The sequence below is a fragment of the Musa acuminata genome, chromosome BXJ1-2 (genome assembly GCF_036884655.1).
Source record: "Musa acuminata AAA Group cultivar baxijiao chromosome BXJ1-2, Cavendish_Baxijiao_AAA, whole genome shotgun sequence".
NCBI lineage: Eukaryota > Viridiplantae > Streptophyta > Magnoliopsida > Zingiberales > Musaceae > Musa > Musa acuminata.
The window spans coordinates 26,186,889-26,205,020 of NC_088328.1; the positions used below are offsets into that span (position 1 = coordinate 26,186,889).

An 18,132-nucleotide genomic window follows, 5' to 3' on the forward strand; every position below is an offset into this window, starting at 1 on the left:
TCCGTTCCTATCTGGTCCGGTTGGATTTCAAATTGTATCCGGTTCGGCCGATTTCGCCGCATGCCGTCCGGTCCGGTCCGCTCCGCTTTCCTGTTTGTTTCCTTTTCTTTGTTCCCGAATACCAGGAAAGAAGCAACGGAGGAAAACCTCGACTGCAAGAGAGAAAGGGAAAAGGTAGGAGAACAGGAAGAGATCAGCCATGAATCGCCAAGCCTCGAGGCTGATCGGAACCCTAGCGTCCAAGATCTTCTCCAGGCCGAATCCATCCGCCGCCTCATCTTCCACTCTCTCATCCCCTAGTCGCCACTTCGCCGCTGCGCCGCCGCCGCCCCCGGCCGTCTTCGTGGACAAGAACACCCGCGTCATATGCCAAGGGATCACCGGAAAGAACGGCACCTTCCACACCGAGCAGGCCATCGAGTACGGCACCAAGATGGTGAGCACTCTCCATCAATCTCTTTCCCGTTCAGGGAATCTCTCGTGAGGGTCTCGGTACAGATCGTTATTTTTCTGGATCTTCTTCCCTTGATGGTTCGGCTGATCGGATACGATTTATTGATCTATATATTGTTCTCTTTCTATAGATCTGTTTTTGGCCGAAATTTTATCTTCCAGGTATATGTTACGGGCACTGAATTAGATGGTATTTCTATTGATCTTTCTGCTTGTATTTTGGATTTTCCGACTGCCTTCGTGAGGTTCAGGGCATATTGCTGCGGTTAAAGTATTCGTTTGCTTGTTTCTGTACGACTAAGGATATCGAACTTACTAAACACCCTATCAAATGTTATTGTTTGATCTTTGTAGGTAGGTGGAGTGACACCTAAGAAAGGTGGAACTGAACACCTTGGTCTTCCAGTTTTCAATACCGTAGCGGAAGCCAAGGCTGAGACAAAAGCAAATGCATCAGTTATTTATGTTCCCCCGCCTTTTGCTGCTGCTGCAATTATGGAGGCTATGGAGGCGGAGTTGGATCTTGTTGTCTGCATTACTGAAGGAATTCCGCAACATGACATGGTAAAAAAAAATTCTAGCTTTCTTATTTAAATTGGTTTCATATTCATGTTTTTTCATGTTTAATTAGTCTTATGTTAGGTGAAGCAAAGATTAGTAATAGCTACTGCAAGTTGGGGACAGTCTCTTTCATTCAACCGTTTTTTTGGTTATCTATACTGTTGAAGCAGAAAATACAAAACATCTAGAAGTTAGAAGATGGAAGAATAAACAAGCACAGTAAGCCAAATCTAGAAATTTAGCCACTGATTTTGTGTACACAGACGGATAAAGTTTAAGACTATAAGTTGATTGTTCTGATTTAAGGTTCGTGCAATGTGTCTTTGAGATTCAGAGATTGTGAAGATAATGGAGCCTTCTGGCAGCTTTTTATTTCAACCGGTTTGATAAGAGATAATAAACACACCTATCTTTCATTGTTTTAATATTTGTTGATAGTCATGGAATAGTGCATATCTAGATGCTTCTTTCCATTTCAATTTCTCGATAAAATGGCAAAATGTTTCATTAGAGTTTTCTCATCATTTGTTTACTTCACCAAAGAGAATTTGCTAGGAAAAAAATAAGATTGAATTTTGTGCACAAGCTGAATCAGAATTGGAAAATTGACCCATAATTTGGTTTTTAAATATTAAATATTTTATGATACATAAAGGTTTTATATATATATATATATATATATATATATATATCATTCTGTTATAAATTATGTTACATTTTTAAAATATTTTGTTGCCTATGTAATCTTTATTAACTTTTTTCTGCATATGATCTTGATCTCATTGGTCTTATCTGACTAGCATTAATGATCTTGATCATATTGTCCCTAGTCAATTCTGATGTCAATCTTTCAAGCTACAAGCCTCTTGACCTCATTGATTATGGCTTACATGGCTCTTTTTTTTTTCAAACTTAGGATTTTTTTCCTTTCAGTTTTTCAAGTCATGGAATCTTAGTATTTTGCTAAGCTTGATGTGTTACACTGCTACAAATGCTGATGCACATATCAGCTCTTTATGTTTTCAAACTCAGTATTTTTCTTTTCAGTTTTTCAAGTCACAGAGTCTTAGTGTTTTGCTAAGCCTGATGTATTACTCTGCTACTAATGCTGATACCAATATCATTGCTTGTTCACATGATGTGTAAGGATGTATGCACTTGGAGCTGGCTTTTCTGCTTAAGGATAATTATTTTTTCGCTTTTGATGTTTATATATGTAGATAATTTCTTGTACTCTGATTATATTGTTAGATGCTCTCGACTTAGTTTCCTTACTATAGTGAACTGCAAATTTGCTTAAAGGGGTTTACTGCAAAAATTTTATGTGTTTTGGTCATATTTGTAACTTCAATGACCCAGTCTCTAGTTATTTTATCACAAAAGTAAATACTTATTTCCGTGTATTATAAGTGGCCTATAATGTGATATTTGAATGTCAGGTACGAGTCAAAGCTGCTTTAAACAAGCAATCTAAAACTCGGTTAATTGGACCAAATTGTCCAGGCATTATTAAACCTGGAGAGTGTAAGATTGGAATAATGCCTGGATATATTCACAAGCCAGGACGTGTAGGGATTGTATCTCGATCTGGTACCTTAACCTATGAGGCGGTATGGTTTTATTTTGTCAGGATATGTTTACCATTGAGGGAACTTCTATGCATCAGTAATTTTGTTTTCTGATTTCAGGTCTTCCAGACAACTAACGTTGGTCTTGGACAGTCCACCTGTGTCGGTATTGGTGGAGACCCCTTTAATGGGACAAACTTTGTTGACTGCATAACAAAGTTCCTTGATGATCCTCAGACTGAAGGTAAGCTGCTTAGGTATAATTGTGTATAGCATAAATGATGTGATGCTGGAAAATTTGGGTGTTGACTTTTCATCTTTAAGAATGTTACAGTATTTTTGATCTTCTAACTGTAGGTAAGTTGTTAATCAGACCATCTTTTTTCTTGGACTCCCAAAACCTAGGTTTAAAATCTGTCTGTTGTTGATACCCGCTGACTACTGGACCAGTAAGGTACTAGTATTGTCGGTAGTTGGTACCATTCAAACCAGAGAGAACGAGGGAGAGAAGGTGGGGGAGAGAGAGACGAGGGGGCTAGCGAGAACCTTTATGGTGATAATGAGGAAGAAGTGACATAGTGGGGAGGAGGCAAAAGAGTTGGAAAAGAAGAGAAATAACACATGAGAGAGAGAGAGAGAATGTGTAACAGGAGAGAAAGAAAAGAAGACAACTATGAAAAAGAAAGTGATACTAAAAAGAGCAGTAAATTTGCTGCCCTGTACACCCAGTTCCAACCGATGAAACTGGATGGCACATTCAATAAAGTAAATATACCATAAGCTTATTGATTCTATTAACAGAAATTGGGTGAAAACTAGTGGTTTTTTTAAGGGCTAATTACATCCCGACCTGTAGACTTAAAAAATTTACATTGAAATCTATATAGTTATAAAAGCAAAATATTTAACCCTATTTATCCTAAGGTCGTCGGCTTTACTAACAAAAGAGACAGCACGTGCCTAAATGACACGAAAACGATGGACAAAAAGGTAATTTCAATGGTGGTGGCGGATGATGGCATCGTGGGTGGTTATTGTGGTGGTGGTTGTCAACAATGACATGGTGATCAACCTTGGCGATGTCGATTCGAACATCGATGACGAGGAAGAGGAGCAATAAGGCATTTGCGTCGGCGTTGCTCTGCATCTATATCGACGCCGAAGGAGAAAGAGGAGGCAGGTGAGGCATCTATGTCAGCATCACACCGCTTTACATTTGTGTTGGCGCTGGAGAAGGAAGAGGAGCAGGTGAGGCATCTGCATTAGTGCCACACTGCTCTGCCTCACCTGCCTCCTCTTCCTCCGCCCTCCTTGTCGCAGCCACATAGATGCCTCATCTACCTCACCTTCCTCCTCCAACGCTGACGCAGATGCATAGCAACGTCAGAGGAGGAAGAGAAGGTCGAGTGATGCGGCGCCAATGCAAATGCCTCACCTCTCTCCTCTTCCTCCTTTGGCATCGACGCAGATGCCTCACCGCTCTGCCTCCTCTTCCTCCTCATCGTTGATGTTCGGATCGACATTGGCAAGGTTGACCATCACGTCGTTGTCGTCGACCACCATCACAATAGCCACCCACAGCGCTATTGTCCGCCACTATCATTGAAATTATTTTTTTGTCCATCGTTTTTGTGTCATTCATGCACGTGTTGTATTTTCTGTCAGTAAAATCGATGGCGTTAGAGTAAATGGGGTTAGATGTTTCACATTCATAGTAACAAGAATTTTAATGTAATTTTTTTATGTCTAGGGATCAGGATGCTAAGGAGGTCTAATTACAGGGGATCCTCTGTAATTAGCCCTCTCTTTGCAGATATATGTCTAAACCATGGCCAAAACTGTCCCTGTCCCCTTTTGTTTAGTAAGACTTGAGATGGATAATTATTTTTGTTTACAGATACACCCGGTTCCAACTGATGAAACTGGATGGCACATTCAATAAGTAACTATACCATAACCTTGTTGATTCTATTAACAGAAATTGGCTGAAAACTAGTGGTCGGTTTACAGATATATGTATAAATAATGACCAAAACTATCCCTTTTTGTTTAGTAAGACTTGAGATGGATTATTGTTCCTACTATTTTGTCAGTTCACTATATTGTTGATAAAATTTAGACAGACCAGTTCATTGCCAATGAATCTTATAATTATCTAAATCTGTTACAAGTGATAGAGACTTATAGTTTTTGACATTAGCACTACCTCTAGTATGTATGGTATGTCTGTTGATAAATTTAAAAAAAAAAAACCATAAAATTTTTTAGCAAGTTAGTGTATTCAGATAACTTTGTTACTAAGCTTCTTTTAAATGATGCATCCAGTACTTGGCTTCAATGTTGATGAACTTGTGTCTGTATGATATAGTTGGCTATTTTTTCCATTGATGTTTACCTGCTATTGCATTCCAGGTATTATCCTTATAGGAGAGATTGGAGGAACTGCAGAAGAGGATGCTGCTGCTTTGATACTTGTATGTGAAATTTTTATCTCATTCAATAATTTGCATGACACATCTTTGAGTATTTACATATTATTTTTCTTCATTGACTAATGTGTGAAAATTTTACCACATTTTTATGTATAAAGTGCTATATAAACTTGTTATTTGACCAAAGTCCTATATAATATCTTTCATAAACTTATCGTAATATGATTAGTACATTTTCTTTATATCATAACTTATAGTATCCATTAGGATGGCTTCTTATTTAAAGTCTCATGCAAATTTTTCTTTATCTTTTCTATAAGGATCTTTTTTTTCTCATGTCGAAATTGAGATATTGCTTTTTGATACATTAATACTTCCTATAAAAAGATCCTTATACATAGAATTGTGACTCATTTATCTCTAAGGTCCTGCAGTTCTCATGATTATCTATAAGTGGAAGTGTTTCATGAAACACTTTGCAACAGTATCAAAATGCTTCTAGAGAATGATAAATGAAAATATCCAAAATCTGCTTGATGGACAAGTGTGCTCATGTATTAAATTGAGAAACCAAAATGATAAGTCACTGGCAATTTGGAAATAAATACTTGACAATTTTGTACTCCTGCAATAGTACAAAGGCTGGGAAGTTTCTACATCATCATGCCTTTAATTAAAGTAAAACTGCAAGCAAAAGCTAAAAGATGACTAATAATCATTTATCAGGGGTACACGGGAAAACAATTTCCATTACCAGTGAAACTGGACATGTAGCCGCTAATTTATGCTGATGTGCAGTCTTATTTGAGATGGTGAAAATGAATGGTTTTTTGCATGTAATTGTGCTGGTTAGAACTCTCATTACAGCTTTTCAAACATTATTAGGTGTATCTCTGATGGTAGGCTGCTGTCGAGCAACTTAATTTGATGAAATTCTTAGATCTGATAGATACAGGATCTACCACTAGCTCCAGGGATGATGTAATTGAACAGGCTCTTGGTTGCCTGTCTGTATCCTAGTGTTATAGTGAAGTTTGATGTTAAATGACTTTGATATTTGGATAGCCATTTTTAAAAGATGAATAGCCTTCCATGGGAAATTTGATTTTCACAAAATGAAAATATCTCAAACAAGATAATGTGATATGAGGTTAGTTCTCTTGATGAAATGTTTTAAGAACCACAGGCACACAGATGTAGTAGGACAAATGTTCGCAGGTCGAGCGTGAATGTACACTTTATACTGAACCTAATTCATAAATATCCATGTTTAGTTGCAAAAAAAAAAGGGGGTGCATCTTATGTCACATTAGGTGATCAAGATTCAAATCAGCCGATTTTCTTGATTGGCATAATGATTCTTACATTGACGCTCCCTAAACCATGCACATAGATTAATATAATCGTCGACATATAACAATGCCTGTGGTTTCTTTGATTATTTTAGTTGTATATTTTCTCCATTTTGGAATATATGTATTTAATTTTCTCAAATTTCCTATATTAAACAGGAAAGTGGAACTGAGAAGCCAATTGTTGCATTTATAGCTGGACTTACTGCACCACCAGGTCGCCGCATGGGTCATGCTGGAGGTATGTAAAATATATTCTAGGTCAAGTTATATACTCCATGAGTTTACATGCTGATCATGTGAAAAATGCCAACACGTTTGCCGATGCATGACCACTTGTTGTATTTAGAAATATGATCAGCATGGGCACGATACTTCAACTTTTTCATGACAATGAGATTTGAAACCTATATACCAACATAAAAGCACGATATATTGTGCAAATTCAGGAATGACTCATTTTATAGAGCAGCGACATTGAGAATTTTTTAAATTTTTATATAAATGAGCTACCTATATTTTGCTTTAGAGAAACAAATTTCTCTAGAGAATCATAGAGATTAGGGGTTTACATGTGCATCTAAATTACATTAAGTTTTCCTGGATTATTCAAACAAATAGCACTAATCTTAAATTTTAACAGCTTGCATGTATAAAAAAATGCATCCTATTGTTGTAATTGCATTTATGCCTATTATTTGTTGTTATTTATGCTGGAATTGTTTGTGGCAACCCTTTGTCTAGAGCTCAGATGGCTGTAGCAAAATCAGGATACTTAAGCAAGTTGAGAAATATGTGTAGTAGTTGAAAAGCCCACTTGCTTTTAGTAGTCAACTTATGATTGAAATAGTGGACAATTTTGAATTCATTGATTTAGACATGGTACAGGAATGTCTCATCAGCTATAAATTGGAGAATGCATGTTTAACTTTAGTCTGCTTTATTTGAATCACTAGCATTTGGATATCTTTTTGGGTTTGTATTCTATCATCTGCTCAATGGTAGCAAGAGGATCATGTAGCAGATCCCAGATAGTTGGGACATTATGGCTTGTTGTTGTTGTTGTTAATGCCTCTACGTGATGTTCATTTGTGGCCTTAGGTCTGTTTCCTCTTGTCCTGGACTCTTCCAAAGTCGAGTGTAGTCTTTTTGGCTTATTTTGATATCTGAGATAAGCATTATTTCTCCCTTTGGTATACTTCTCTTTCCCCTTTTCTTGGTCTCATCTAAAGTCAAGTATAGTCTTTCTGGTTTCTTTCAACCTCTGAAATGAGTGTTTCTCCTTGTGGTGAAGATCCCTTGTCCTGGACTCTTCCAAGGTCAAGCATCTTTGAGGGATTTTTTGTTTTCTGAGCATAACTGTTACCAACAAAGAAAATTTATGCTTGCTCACTGACCTTGTTATTACAAGGTAAGTCACTTGATTAACTAATGTAAATCTGGCTAGAATTTGGTCTTTGTTTTAGAGGTATTAACTAATGTAATCACTTTATTACAAGGTAAGTCGCATTAATGCACAATTTGGAATTTGGTTTATCAAATCTTTTGGAGCCTAGTTGATTTTGAGGTTTGCTTTAAACATGTTCCTGTGCTTGTCTGTGAGTTCCAATGATGATCATGTCTAGTTCACCATGGCCTGCTGCAGAGATGCAACTGCTAGTTCTAGTCAATTTACAATTGGATAGATCATCATAAAGGTACTTCATTCTGTTATACCAAGACTCACTGATTTTTTTTTACCTTCCATGATATATCACACTGTTAGTACTCCACTTGAGCATTAATGTTAATGTTCACTGTTGTTGATTACTTGTTTAGTCACATATATGTATTTCACTTTTGGATTTATTAATTAGACAACTAAAACTTTTGTTTAGGTGACATATACCATGAAAGCACTTCTTGGTGTGTTCACTATTTTCGTTTGGTATGTTGCAGCAATTGTGTCAGGTGGGAAGGGAACTGCACAAGACAAGATCAAAACCCTCAGAGAAGCTGGCGTGACGGTGGTCGAGTCCCCAGCCAAGATTGGTGTGGCTATGCTCGAGGTTTTCAAGCAGCGTGGGCTTGCAGAGTAGACGGCACTCCTGCTATTGATCTTTTGATGTTGCAAAACCATAAATCTTTTTTGACTTATGATGCCTGGGGGCTTTCCATGCACGGTTGTAGCAATCCATCTGATTTTTTCAGAGTTCTGAAATATTAACTCCCCCCCCCCCCACCCTTCCCTGCTCATCAATAAGAAAAATCCTGAAGGAATATATTGTGTGAGATTAGTGTATTAATGCAATCTCTCACTATTCTTTTTGCTTGATCATTTGTCCAGGGGATCTTTTGGTTGTGTTTGAATTGGAGGGGCGCAATGTTCTTGTTGATGGTTGTGTGGTGAATCTTTTTGTCTTGTAGCATGAAATGCAATTTCAAGAGAGTTTTACCTTTCTGTTTGCGATGATATCATTTTTAATTCAAATCCTTAGCACTTAGGTAAAGGAGCAATATTATAGCTTATCTTTTTTTTATAATTAAATAATTCGCCTTTAAAAGTTCACATGCAAAAGCACAATTTGTACTTGCATCTTTTCTTCTTTGCATTTGCTGCTTTAACTTCTCTAGTTATGTTACCAGGGCAAATTCTTCCCGAAAGTCTCAGTTTTCATTATTTTTTATAGTGGTTTTTTTTTGTTTTATTCCCACAAAATGTTCCATTTTGATCTTTATTTTTTTACCTTTGGTATTCGTCGCTTTCGTCTACTAGTGGCATCGTATGATCAGTGTCTTCCCTTGTGCCAAATGCCACGAGATCAAGATCGTGTATTATTGTTTGGTGCTCGAGTGCCAGTCGAATGTTATTGTTTGGTGCTCGAGTGCCAGTCGAATGTTTTGTGTATTATCAAATGTTTTTTGTTGTTTTGAAAGTTGGGTGTTTTTTAGCTTCAGTTGATTTCAGCACTGCAATCTCTGTTATAACAATATAACCCTTATCTCTGTAATTCTCATTCTCAAGATTTACACCCTCATCTCTCATCTCCATAAGGACTTAAGAATTTGGATGACAACGTCAGATGGGCTCTTCTGTTTTTGTGTTAGTGCATTTAGACTACACTTCTAAGAGTGATCTAAATACAGACTTAGTAACTGAAGCAGCCCAATAAATAAAAAAGAATCACTTTTTCTTTCATGGATTGACACATCAAATATACTACAGCAATGATGTCTTGGGTGACATCTTAAGAAGGCTAATCATTCATATGACTCACCTTATGACTCTCTTACATGCAGCCTATAAATAGTTGCTGTTCTGCCAATTGCTTCGATTGATATTTTTTACAACAAAATTCCTGACAATCTACCAAACAATCAAAATTATTGACATGAATCCCATGTCAAAATAGGGCTTCTTCAGATAATTTGCACAAGTCTTCTTCATTCCATCCACGGCTGCTTCAGCAAGTCATTCTTCCATGTTTATTAACAGCTGCTTAAGTTGCACTGGTGCATGTTGATTTGAAAATGTTGATCTATTAACAATCACTTGAGATGTTTGGAAACCTTTGTACTTGATGTCAATGCGCTGCAAGTTGAAGGTATTTGGTATAATCAATCCCATTTAACCGTACACAACATAGTATATTCTCTGGCAATTCTTCTGCCTTGTTTCCCTGTACAAGAAAGAAATTACTTACTTCAGTGTTCCCAATTTTTAATCACGTAAATGCTAAATTTTAAAGGAAGTAGTCCATCGTATGTTTCTTATTCAAGTTGTACTAAACATAAAAGAGCTACCTGTATCGTTAGGCCAAAATCCAAGACACACAGCTTCAGCCTGTCAAGGAATGCTTCAAATCCTTTCCTTGAGATGTAACTAAATCTGTGCATGTCCAAATCTATCTCGAAATAATTTTTACCCTGCAAATGTTGCATCATAGCGGCAACATTAGGCTCACCATATGATGCATTTGAGTGCTGAAATAAGCATCACTGCAGCAAGCAATTGATCCTGACTTTTAGGAAGAATATTTATTGACAGTATGTAAGTGAACTTTCAAAGCAAGCAAACTTGAACACAGTTTAGCGGGCATGGAGCAAGCATTGCTTTTTAAATTTCTGGTAATCCATACCTCATGCGCACTCTTTAACTATTGTGATTTTGATAGCACATAAGTAGTTACTTGGAAGCATATAATATTTCACTAATATTTGTGTCTTCAATATCTGATCAGAAATTGAATGTAGCTTTAATATGTAGGAGGAAATTGAAACAATGGAGGCATGAATTTACATGCAGGCAGAGAGGTTGATCTCACAACACAGACCTATGAAGCTAAAGATGAAAAGGATCAATTTTATATTAAAAAGTATATAGTAAGAATAATTGCATAATCACTAAGTATTTTGTGGATCTGAAAATGATATGATTTTGCTTTAATGTACAAAGAGGGATGAACTTACCAAGTAGAAATCATGCTGAGGACGGGACAGAACTGGCTTCTCATTGTAGGCATGCATAAGCTTCCTCTCAGCAGCGTTTAGAGGAAGATCCTCCAAATTTGCTACACGACCAAGTATTTTTAACCTTTCTCTGAAGGGAACTGATGTATCCATAGCAAAACCTTTGACCCTTTCTACCTCATCATCGATTAACCTCTACCAAGTATCAAGATAGAAATATATGAACAATTGAGCATAAAGAAAACCAGCATATCTATATTTCCTACTGACAAAAGCAGCACATTTTTGAAGAAATACAAATTAGAAGCGCAAGGTAATCAACAATGCAAGATAGACTGCTGATGCCTGCATACTATTGTGCAGCAGCCGGCCTGCCTGTCTGTCTTGGTATACCAAATTGACATAAGATGGATGGCATAGCGGGCCATAGAAATGAATAATAAGATCAGATTTATGTATAGCAGTAGAGAAGAACATGAAATATTAAACAATATAAGAGAGATTAGAAGTAGAGAAATATAAATCCAACAATACCTCTTCACTTACACAGGTTTTAGAAGAAGTCAATGGTCTTATGTGGGAACAGGTTTGCAATCTTGTCATTTTCTACAGTAGATGGGTGGTTCTAAATCTATAGAAGGTCAACAAGACACAAGGGCTGGGAGCTCAACAAAAAGTCCTCAGAATAATCATCAAAATGCTAATCGAAAAACCACTTCCTAGCGGGCAGGAATGAGATTAAATTTTGATGATTATTTTGCAACTTCACAGGTCCTCCAAGAATTGAAAAGGGCTGAAAGTTGGTACATGGTGTACTGTCAGTTAACCATACAGAATAGTGATTTGCGAAGCAGATTCCAAAAAAAAATTTATTGAATCAAGGCTTAGTAATGCAATCTTTGTGATAGATTGAGGTGGATGTCGCATAACAAATTTGAACAACCCTTTCAATTTTCGTATTAAAAAAATAGTCACTTAGGTCTTCTCTACGAAAACATGATCAAAATATACTAGTGATGTGATCTGTATGAGACTAGTGGACTACTCAGGTTATCCACAATGTTATGACAAGGCACAACAAGGGCAAGGAAATTAGTCCAAATCCAATTTGACCACTCATACGACATCACATGTACCAAAAACTATAATTTGTGCATTTGAAGCACCTCAACTTTGAAAACCTTTCAATTTTGGTACTTAAAAAAGCACAAAGAAAATCAATTACATTGCTGTATCGATAAAATTTATTGAACATACTGAGTTTAAGCTACAGGGTCGAGCATTAAAGATGAAATAATTGGCTGATGTAAAACAACAGGGCACATTACATCATTGTTAAGATGTATAAAGCCTTTGAAGTTGGAAAAGCATACGGTTTATTAGATGGACAAAAATGCAACATGATGAGCAGAATTTATCTCACTCGAATATTCTCCAAGAAATGCGATGGAAGTTCCTTAGAATAGCCTTCAGAGAGCCTAAAATATAACACAAAACTTATTCCTTCACCATCGGTTTCACTCTGAAATATGGTAGCAGGATAGAGTGGAATCTGTAATAGACATGACAAATCTGGCAGATCAGGAGACAGCCTAAAACTTAAAAAGCTACTGAAATAATATAAATAATAAGGAAAATTCTTCAAAACATCAATTTAGATCGATATTTTACTGGATCCTGGATTCATTGTGTGAAATGCTTTTTCTTTTTTGAATATCATTCTGGTAGCAAGAACATGTACAATGCTTATATGTTCAAGCTAACTTGAGAAAGATTATATTTCTAGAAACCATTGTGGACCATTTGGCTCAATATCTAAACCTGGCTTCACAAATTTATAAAATGACATACAAGTTTCAACTCAAGGAGACCTTATGTATCCTTTGTGTTAGTCAGCATATCAGGATGAATGACCAGCTGCCAGCTGACAATGCTGATCTCCTAGCTGTTGCATTAACATGTCACTATATCCTTTTTCTTCTTTTTGTTTTCCTTACATGTTGCAACAACACGTCAATATATCCTTTTTTTCTTGCTATATCCTTTTGAAGCCCATATATATGCATAAGATGAGAATGGATAACATGAGAGAGAATTATATAAGATGATGTGACATATGCTTAGGAGACCTCCGGATATGATATTTAGAAGAGATGAAACGATTAATATTAGTGGGAGAGGTAGAGGAAGACCTAAAAAACTTCAATGCAAACTATAAATAAAGATTTAAATCCTCTAGACTTAACTAAATATATGGCTTCTTATAGATCTCAATGGCGGCAAAGAATCTATATAGTCGATTCCCTAAATAGTTGGGATTTACGGTCTTGTTGTTGTCGTCGTTTTGAAGCCCATAATAACATAGATGGGTGCTAGACAACTAAGCACTGATTGCTATTTACTATTTGCTCTTTCTGAAAATTATATTTGTGAAATTTCTTCTATCATACAGATCTCCATATATTTAATATTTTCAAAGTACTCAAGGTATGTTCTTGGTATTTCTGCTTGTTGGCAAATGTGTTAATACTAAATTTTATGGCTCTTTTCAATAATAAGGAGAATAGTGTTGCCCTTGACTGATTCAGTCAAGATTTTTTATCCTTGTAATTATTGAATATTGATGATGTAGATTTGGATGCCAAGAAAAGAATAGCTATTATCACTATCCATATGATTGTCTTCAAGATTTATATAAGACGAATAATAATCAACTTCATCTGGGTAGGAAAAACATCCCAAAGAAGTAATAAGAAATAAGCATGTAAATCATGACAATAATGTCTCATATAGAAACAAAAAGTGCAAAACAATTAACAAATTGTTCGGTCACATAGCCCCTTGATATGCCAGCCACAGCATGTCATGCACGAAAGAAAGGAATTCAGAAACTCTATTATTCCCACAACGAAAGTAAACCTAATCCATCTTAATAAGCAGATAAAGTCTGTCCAGATATCTTAGGATGCCTTCGATAAATTTGAATTTATTTTTAAAGACAAAGAAAACCACAACTCGAGGCAGTGTTTCATTTGAACTACTAACTAGCATGAATAGAAAACTGAACTTAGTAAAGTTTTATTTTAGAACATCATAAAGAACAAACATCCTGGAAATAGAATTCATGAAATATATATAACTTCAGTCAGAGTCACTCGGGATTATACCTGAATGTTAACCACAAGAATAGGTGGGAACTTGCCAGATGGATTGAAGATGGGAAGTTCCACAAATCGAGCAATGTGATTAATTTTCTGCTGAGACAGGTAGACATCAACACCAAAAGGACAGTATGCTGCATAATTTGGAGCAAACTCTTTCTTCTTATCCCTGGAATCAGACACAAACTAATGTAAAATTTCAGTCACATGTAGATCATCTCCAACTCCAAGTTAAAGTATGCATGCTAAATTGTATAGAAGCTAAAAATTAAAATAATTGGACAACACCTGCCTAAGGTAATGTTCTCCCCGCACTCTGAATGTATTGGGTTCAATGAACGACCAGCTATCAAGCATTTTCTTTTCCAGCAAGCAGAATTGGACTTGAGATCCTGCTAGTGGCTTTTCGAGAAAGGCCTTTGTAGAAACTTAATGCGAAGCAAAGACAAAAAATCAGTAAGTTACATGATCACAGATAGAAATCCTCAAAAGATTTTCATGATCTCTTATGCTGGATATGCTCTTCAAATTGTAAAGAAACTGAAAAAAGCGAAATGGCATCGGTGAAGAATCTTCAGAATAACATAGTTCAACCAAAATTGTGTCCAAGATTCTCTTGCAATAAATCAGAAACAAAACAATGTAGAAAAGCCAAAGAACAATCTACTGGTGGTCAAGTTATGACTAAGAAATATTCTCAGATAGCCAGAGGTACCCCTCAACACTAAGGTATAAATACAATACTAATCTATTAGACAAGAGTTAGAATAAGTAATATTAAACAGAAATCCGAAGAGGCAATGTTATAACTTGGGAGACCTACATCAGAAAATTAAATAATGACACTTGAGAAGATATATGAAGGCAAAGAGTGGGGATCAACAATTGATTGATGACAATTGCTTATTAGTTTCAGAAAAAAAAAACATAACAAGCTTGTCCCACACAAAAACCAGCATCATATGAAGCCGAAAGTCGGAGGAGTTTGGTATCATTATATGGAAAAACCCGTATCCAGATAAAAAAGGGTAGTTACTAACATAGTGTTGATGTAGCATGTGCTTCCCCTGACTTCCGCTTGAAGGAAAGCTTCAAAGAAGCCTTTTTGGCCGAGTTTGGTGGACTGGTGCTTAGGGCTTTTCTCTTTTCAATTGTGGACGTTGCAACAACAAGGCAAGGCAAACAGTTGTTTGGAAGGATACCACAATTGTTCAAAATCCCCCTATCACTGTGACCAGCATTCTCATCCACAGAAATGACTGACACATCCTCATGACTTACAAAGGCTTTCGCAGTATTCTCCAAGTTCATTGACAACTGCTCCCCTAATTTTAGTCCCTTCTGCTTTCCATCAATAGAATTGCTGGTGAAAGCATTTGGGTCGTTCGCTCCAAGGTTGTCATCTCTATAGGATGTAGGGCTCATTGTGAATTCACCTTCACAACCATTTACAGAGAAATTTACAATGCATATCAGTACCAAGGAAGCTGGAATTAGCTCAAAGAAAATCGCAGACAGCATCAACGATGACCATCCTAATTTCATCAAATCAATTAAAATGAAAAATCATCACCAAGAGTCCATGATCGAGTACCAATATGATACGTGCAACATACCATCTTGAACACTATGGAAATCCTCCTCATCTGATTCTATAGCAGAGAAAGTGTCAAACCATGCTTCTTCGACGGTCGTGGCTGACACCATAACTTCAATTTAAGCAATGCCAAACAGTTAGGAGTAATAGAAAAAGATTGCTCAAAGGAATAATTCCAATCATTGCAAACAATTTGCAAAATAGATAAAATCAGTATGAGACACGTCCAAGAAGGAGGACGATGATAAATATTTCAAGCCTTGAGAATTCACTCAAAAAAGAAATTTTTTGCTATAAACTGTGTATTTCAAATGCAGAATCTGAGTCAGCAATATTCCGTCAAATTGCGTACGATTGCAGCAGTATAAACTATAAGCTTCTTCTGGCTAACATCTCGATTTGATCAAGATATTAGTTCTGTTAAGATAGATTGATACCATTAAGAACTGGAGGTAAACGTTTGCTTTCCCTTTACCATGATCTTCTAAGGGCCTTAAAATTATCAGTCGAAACCTCGAACCAGGGGGCCAAAATCGGAACTTGGAAAGCAAAACCGGCCGGGCACAATGCACATCAGGAAACGATGCACAGATCAAGAAAACCGATCTTTTTCGCCAAAAGCAACCGCATCAAGCCCCAAAAAATAAAAAACAGAAACAGAATCAAGCCATAACCTTGGAACGCGGGGTTGCTGTAAGACATGGGATCGGCCCCGTCCAACCCCTGGGCCTCTTCGATCCTCTCCATCACCTTCCGCGTCACCGCTCGCCACTTGGTCGCCCTCCTCCGCCGCCGCCGCGTCCCTCCCGGCGAGCTCCGCCGCCCTCCCACGCACCTGTCCGGCCTCGAGACGCACAACCCCATCCCTCTCTCTCTCTCTCTCTCTCTCTCTCTCTCTCTCTCTCCTCTCCTGCTCCTCTCTTAGGATCGAAATGTTGGGGTCTGCAATCTGATTCCGAGATCCAGGAAGAAGAATAGCGGCCCGACCGAGGAGGACTTGGGGGGATCGTAACTCACATCGTCAATACCATCGTATCCACATCTCCATTATAAAACCAACAACATGATCGATCGGCTCAACAACAGCGAGAGAGAGCGAGAGAGAGGATTGGCGCATCCCTTGTGCACCTCTCTTGTTGTTGGTTGATCACTGGGGTCCGCATCGAATGACCTTCTGAGGTAGCGGGTAACAAACGAACAAGTGCGGGAAAACATGATCCGCTCGGCAACACCAGGAGAGAGAGAGAGAGAGAGAGAGAGGCGGGGATTGGGCCGAATAGTGCAGAGATTTGGCCGATGAATACCCTTCCCTTCACCTCTCTTGTCATTGGCGTATAGGTGGGGCCCACGTAAAACAACCGGGTGCAATCGTGGCTGAGAAGCCAACGAGTGGAAATTCTTTGCACTTCTCGGAAGGCTTCGCTCAGGTGACGCCGCGTGTCGGCCGCTGTGATCCGCACGCTCTCTTGTCCTCTCTCTCTCTCTCTCTCTCTGTGTGATGGGTGTTGCCTCCCACGCTTGGATCGCGTGGAAGGTTGCGGTCGACCGGAGAGACGTGGATACATTAACATCCTTACGTGTGCGGGCGAGTGGTTGGGATCAACTCGGACTCTGATGTCCTCGGCCAATGCCATCGTTGACTGCGAGAGTTATTGTGGGGTCGATCTGGCCATTGGTGTGTGGTCGATGAGTCGGAGAGTCGGGCACTCAAGTTAGCTTAAATGATGTGACAGCGTCACACAGTGCATGAATCCAAATCAATTTCAACATATTCTGATTGAAAAAGCATGGCATTTCAAGGGAAAGGGTTCGATCTAAAATACTTTACAGGTAAAGATGCGTTTAGTAGTATCAAATTTCAATACTTCGTTATGAGCAGCGAAAGGTAAGCATTGACCGGTCAAAAGAAGCATGTTTCACGATGTGTTATCATTATCGTATGGATAAATTCCTTGTCGACGACGATCTCTCACGAGGTTTGTTCGTCGAGGATGGAGAAAGTGAAGGAGATGGATTTTACCTTTCACGTGATAACATGGAATACATTTATGATTACAAGTAGAACACCCTCGCTCGTGCTTTTGATTGTTGACATCTCCTTGATAGATAATTTCATGTGGATTCCTTTAATTCATCAAAATGATTGTCACTTCCACAGTCATTTTGATGAATTAAAGGAATCCTAAATGTTGTTGGTTTCGATTTTGCTAGAATCCAAGGGATCGATCTCTTATCATTGGAGTGGGGATGTTCTTTAACAACAACTTCCTATATTTTGTTTCAACTAATTAAGAGAGATACCATTAATACCATTAAGTAATCTGTCATTAGAGAGAGAATACTTAATTGCTTGGAAAAAAATAAAAGGGAGAGAGAAAAATTCACTTCCTATTTAACACATATAAATAGCATTAGAATCTATCACACATCTTTTTCTTTGAATGACAATTTTCTATTTCAAAATGAATACTGATAGATGTTTACTATTGCAGGATGATGAGGCATCATACAAAGTTATTAGCTCAAGTATGTGGTAAGATGCTCACCTTCCTTTGGATT

The 18,132-nt window shown here is 37.6% G+C and overlaps 2 protein-coding genes across 4 annotated transcripts; one reads left to right on the forward strand and one right to left on the reverse strand.

Moving 5' to 3' along the window:
- The first annotated feature begins 115 nt into the window (after positions 1-115).
- LOC103975717 (succinate--CoA ligase [ADP-forming] subunit alpha, mitochondrial) lies at positions 116-8,683 on the forward strand. Its single transcript, XM_009390772.3, has 7 exons — positions 116-436; positions 808-1,017; positions 2,454-2,624; positions 2,703-2,826; positions 4,995-5,056; positions 6,526-6,607; positions 8,305-8,683. The coding sequence occupies exons 1-7, from the start codon at positions 200-202 to the stop codon at positions 8,442-8,444; spliced, it is 1,026 nt and encodes a 341-aa protein (XP_009389047.2). The 5' UTR covers positions 116-199; the 3' UTR covers positions 8,445-8,683.
- An 832-nt stretch (positions 8,684-9,515) lies between these two features.
- LOC103975716 (uncharacterized) lies at positions 9,516-16,714 on the reverse strand. 3 transcript variants are annotated; one of them, XM_065095841.1, is made up of 9 exons: positions 16,248-16,705; positions 15,593-15,685; positions 15,017-15,412; positions 14,269-14,404; positions 13,983-14,145; positions 12,239-12,367; positions 10,816-11,010; positions 10,150-10,272; positions 9,516-10,025 (listed from the first exon to the last, which is right to left on the reverse strand). In XM_065095841.1, the coding sequence occupies exons 1-9, from the start codon at positions 16,435-16,437 to the stop codon at positions 9,930-9,932; spliced, it is 1,521 nt and encodes a 506-aa protein (XP_064951913.1). In that variant the 5' UTR covers positions 16,438-16,705; the 3' UTR covers positions 9,516-9,929. The 3 variants fall into 3 exon arrangements, with proteins under 3 accessions (XP_064951913.1, XP_064951920.1, XP_064951926.1); XM_065095848.1 differs by having other exon boundaries at positions 15,593-15,673; positions 16,248-16,704; XM_065095854.1 differs by lacking the exon at positions 9,516-10,025 and having other exon boundaries at positions 10,206-10,344; positions 16,248-16,714.
- Between the last annotated feature and the right edge of the window lie 1,418 nt (positions 16,715-18,132).

Coding starts and splice junctions, on each gene's coding strand:
- LOC103975717 (XM_009390772.3), top strand. CDS start 200: ATGAATCGCCAAGCCTCGAGGCTGATCGGAACCCTAGCGTCCAAGATC. Junction 2,625..2,702: donor GTACCTTAACCTATGAGGCG/GTATGGTTTTAT, acceptor TTCTGATTTCAG/GTCTTCCAGACAACTAACGT. Junction 2,827..4,994: donor TGATGATCCTCAGACTGAAG/GTAAGCTGCTTA, acceptor ATTGCATTCCAG/GTATTATCCTTATAGGAGAG.
- LOC103975716 (XM_065095841.1), bottom strand. CDS start 16,437: ATGGGGTTGTGCGTCTCGAGGCCGGACAGGTGCGTGGGAGGGCGGCGG. Junction 14,405..15,016: donor ACATGCTACATCAACACTAT/GTTAGTAACTAC, acceptor CTTCGCATTAAG/TTTCTACAAAGGCCTTTCTC. Junction 14,146..14,268: donor CGGGGAGAACATTACCTTAG/GCAGGTGTTGTC, acceptor GTCTGATTCCAG/GGATAAGAAGAAAGAGTTTG.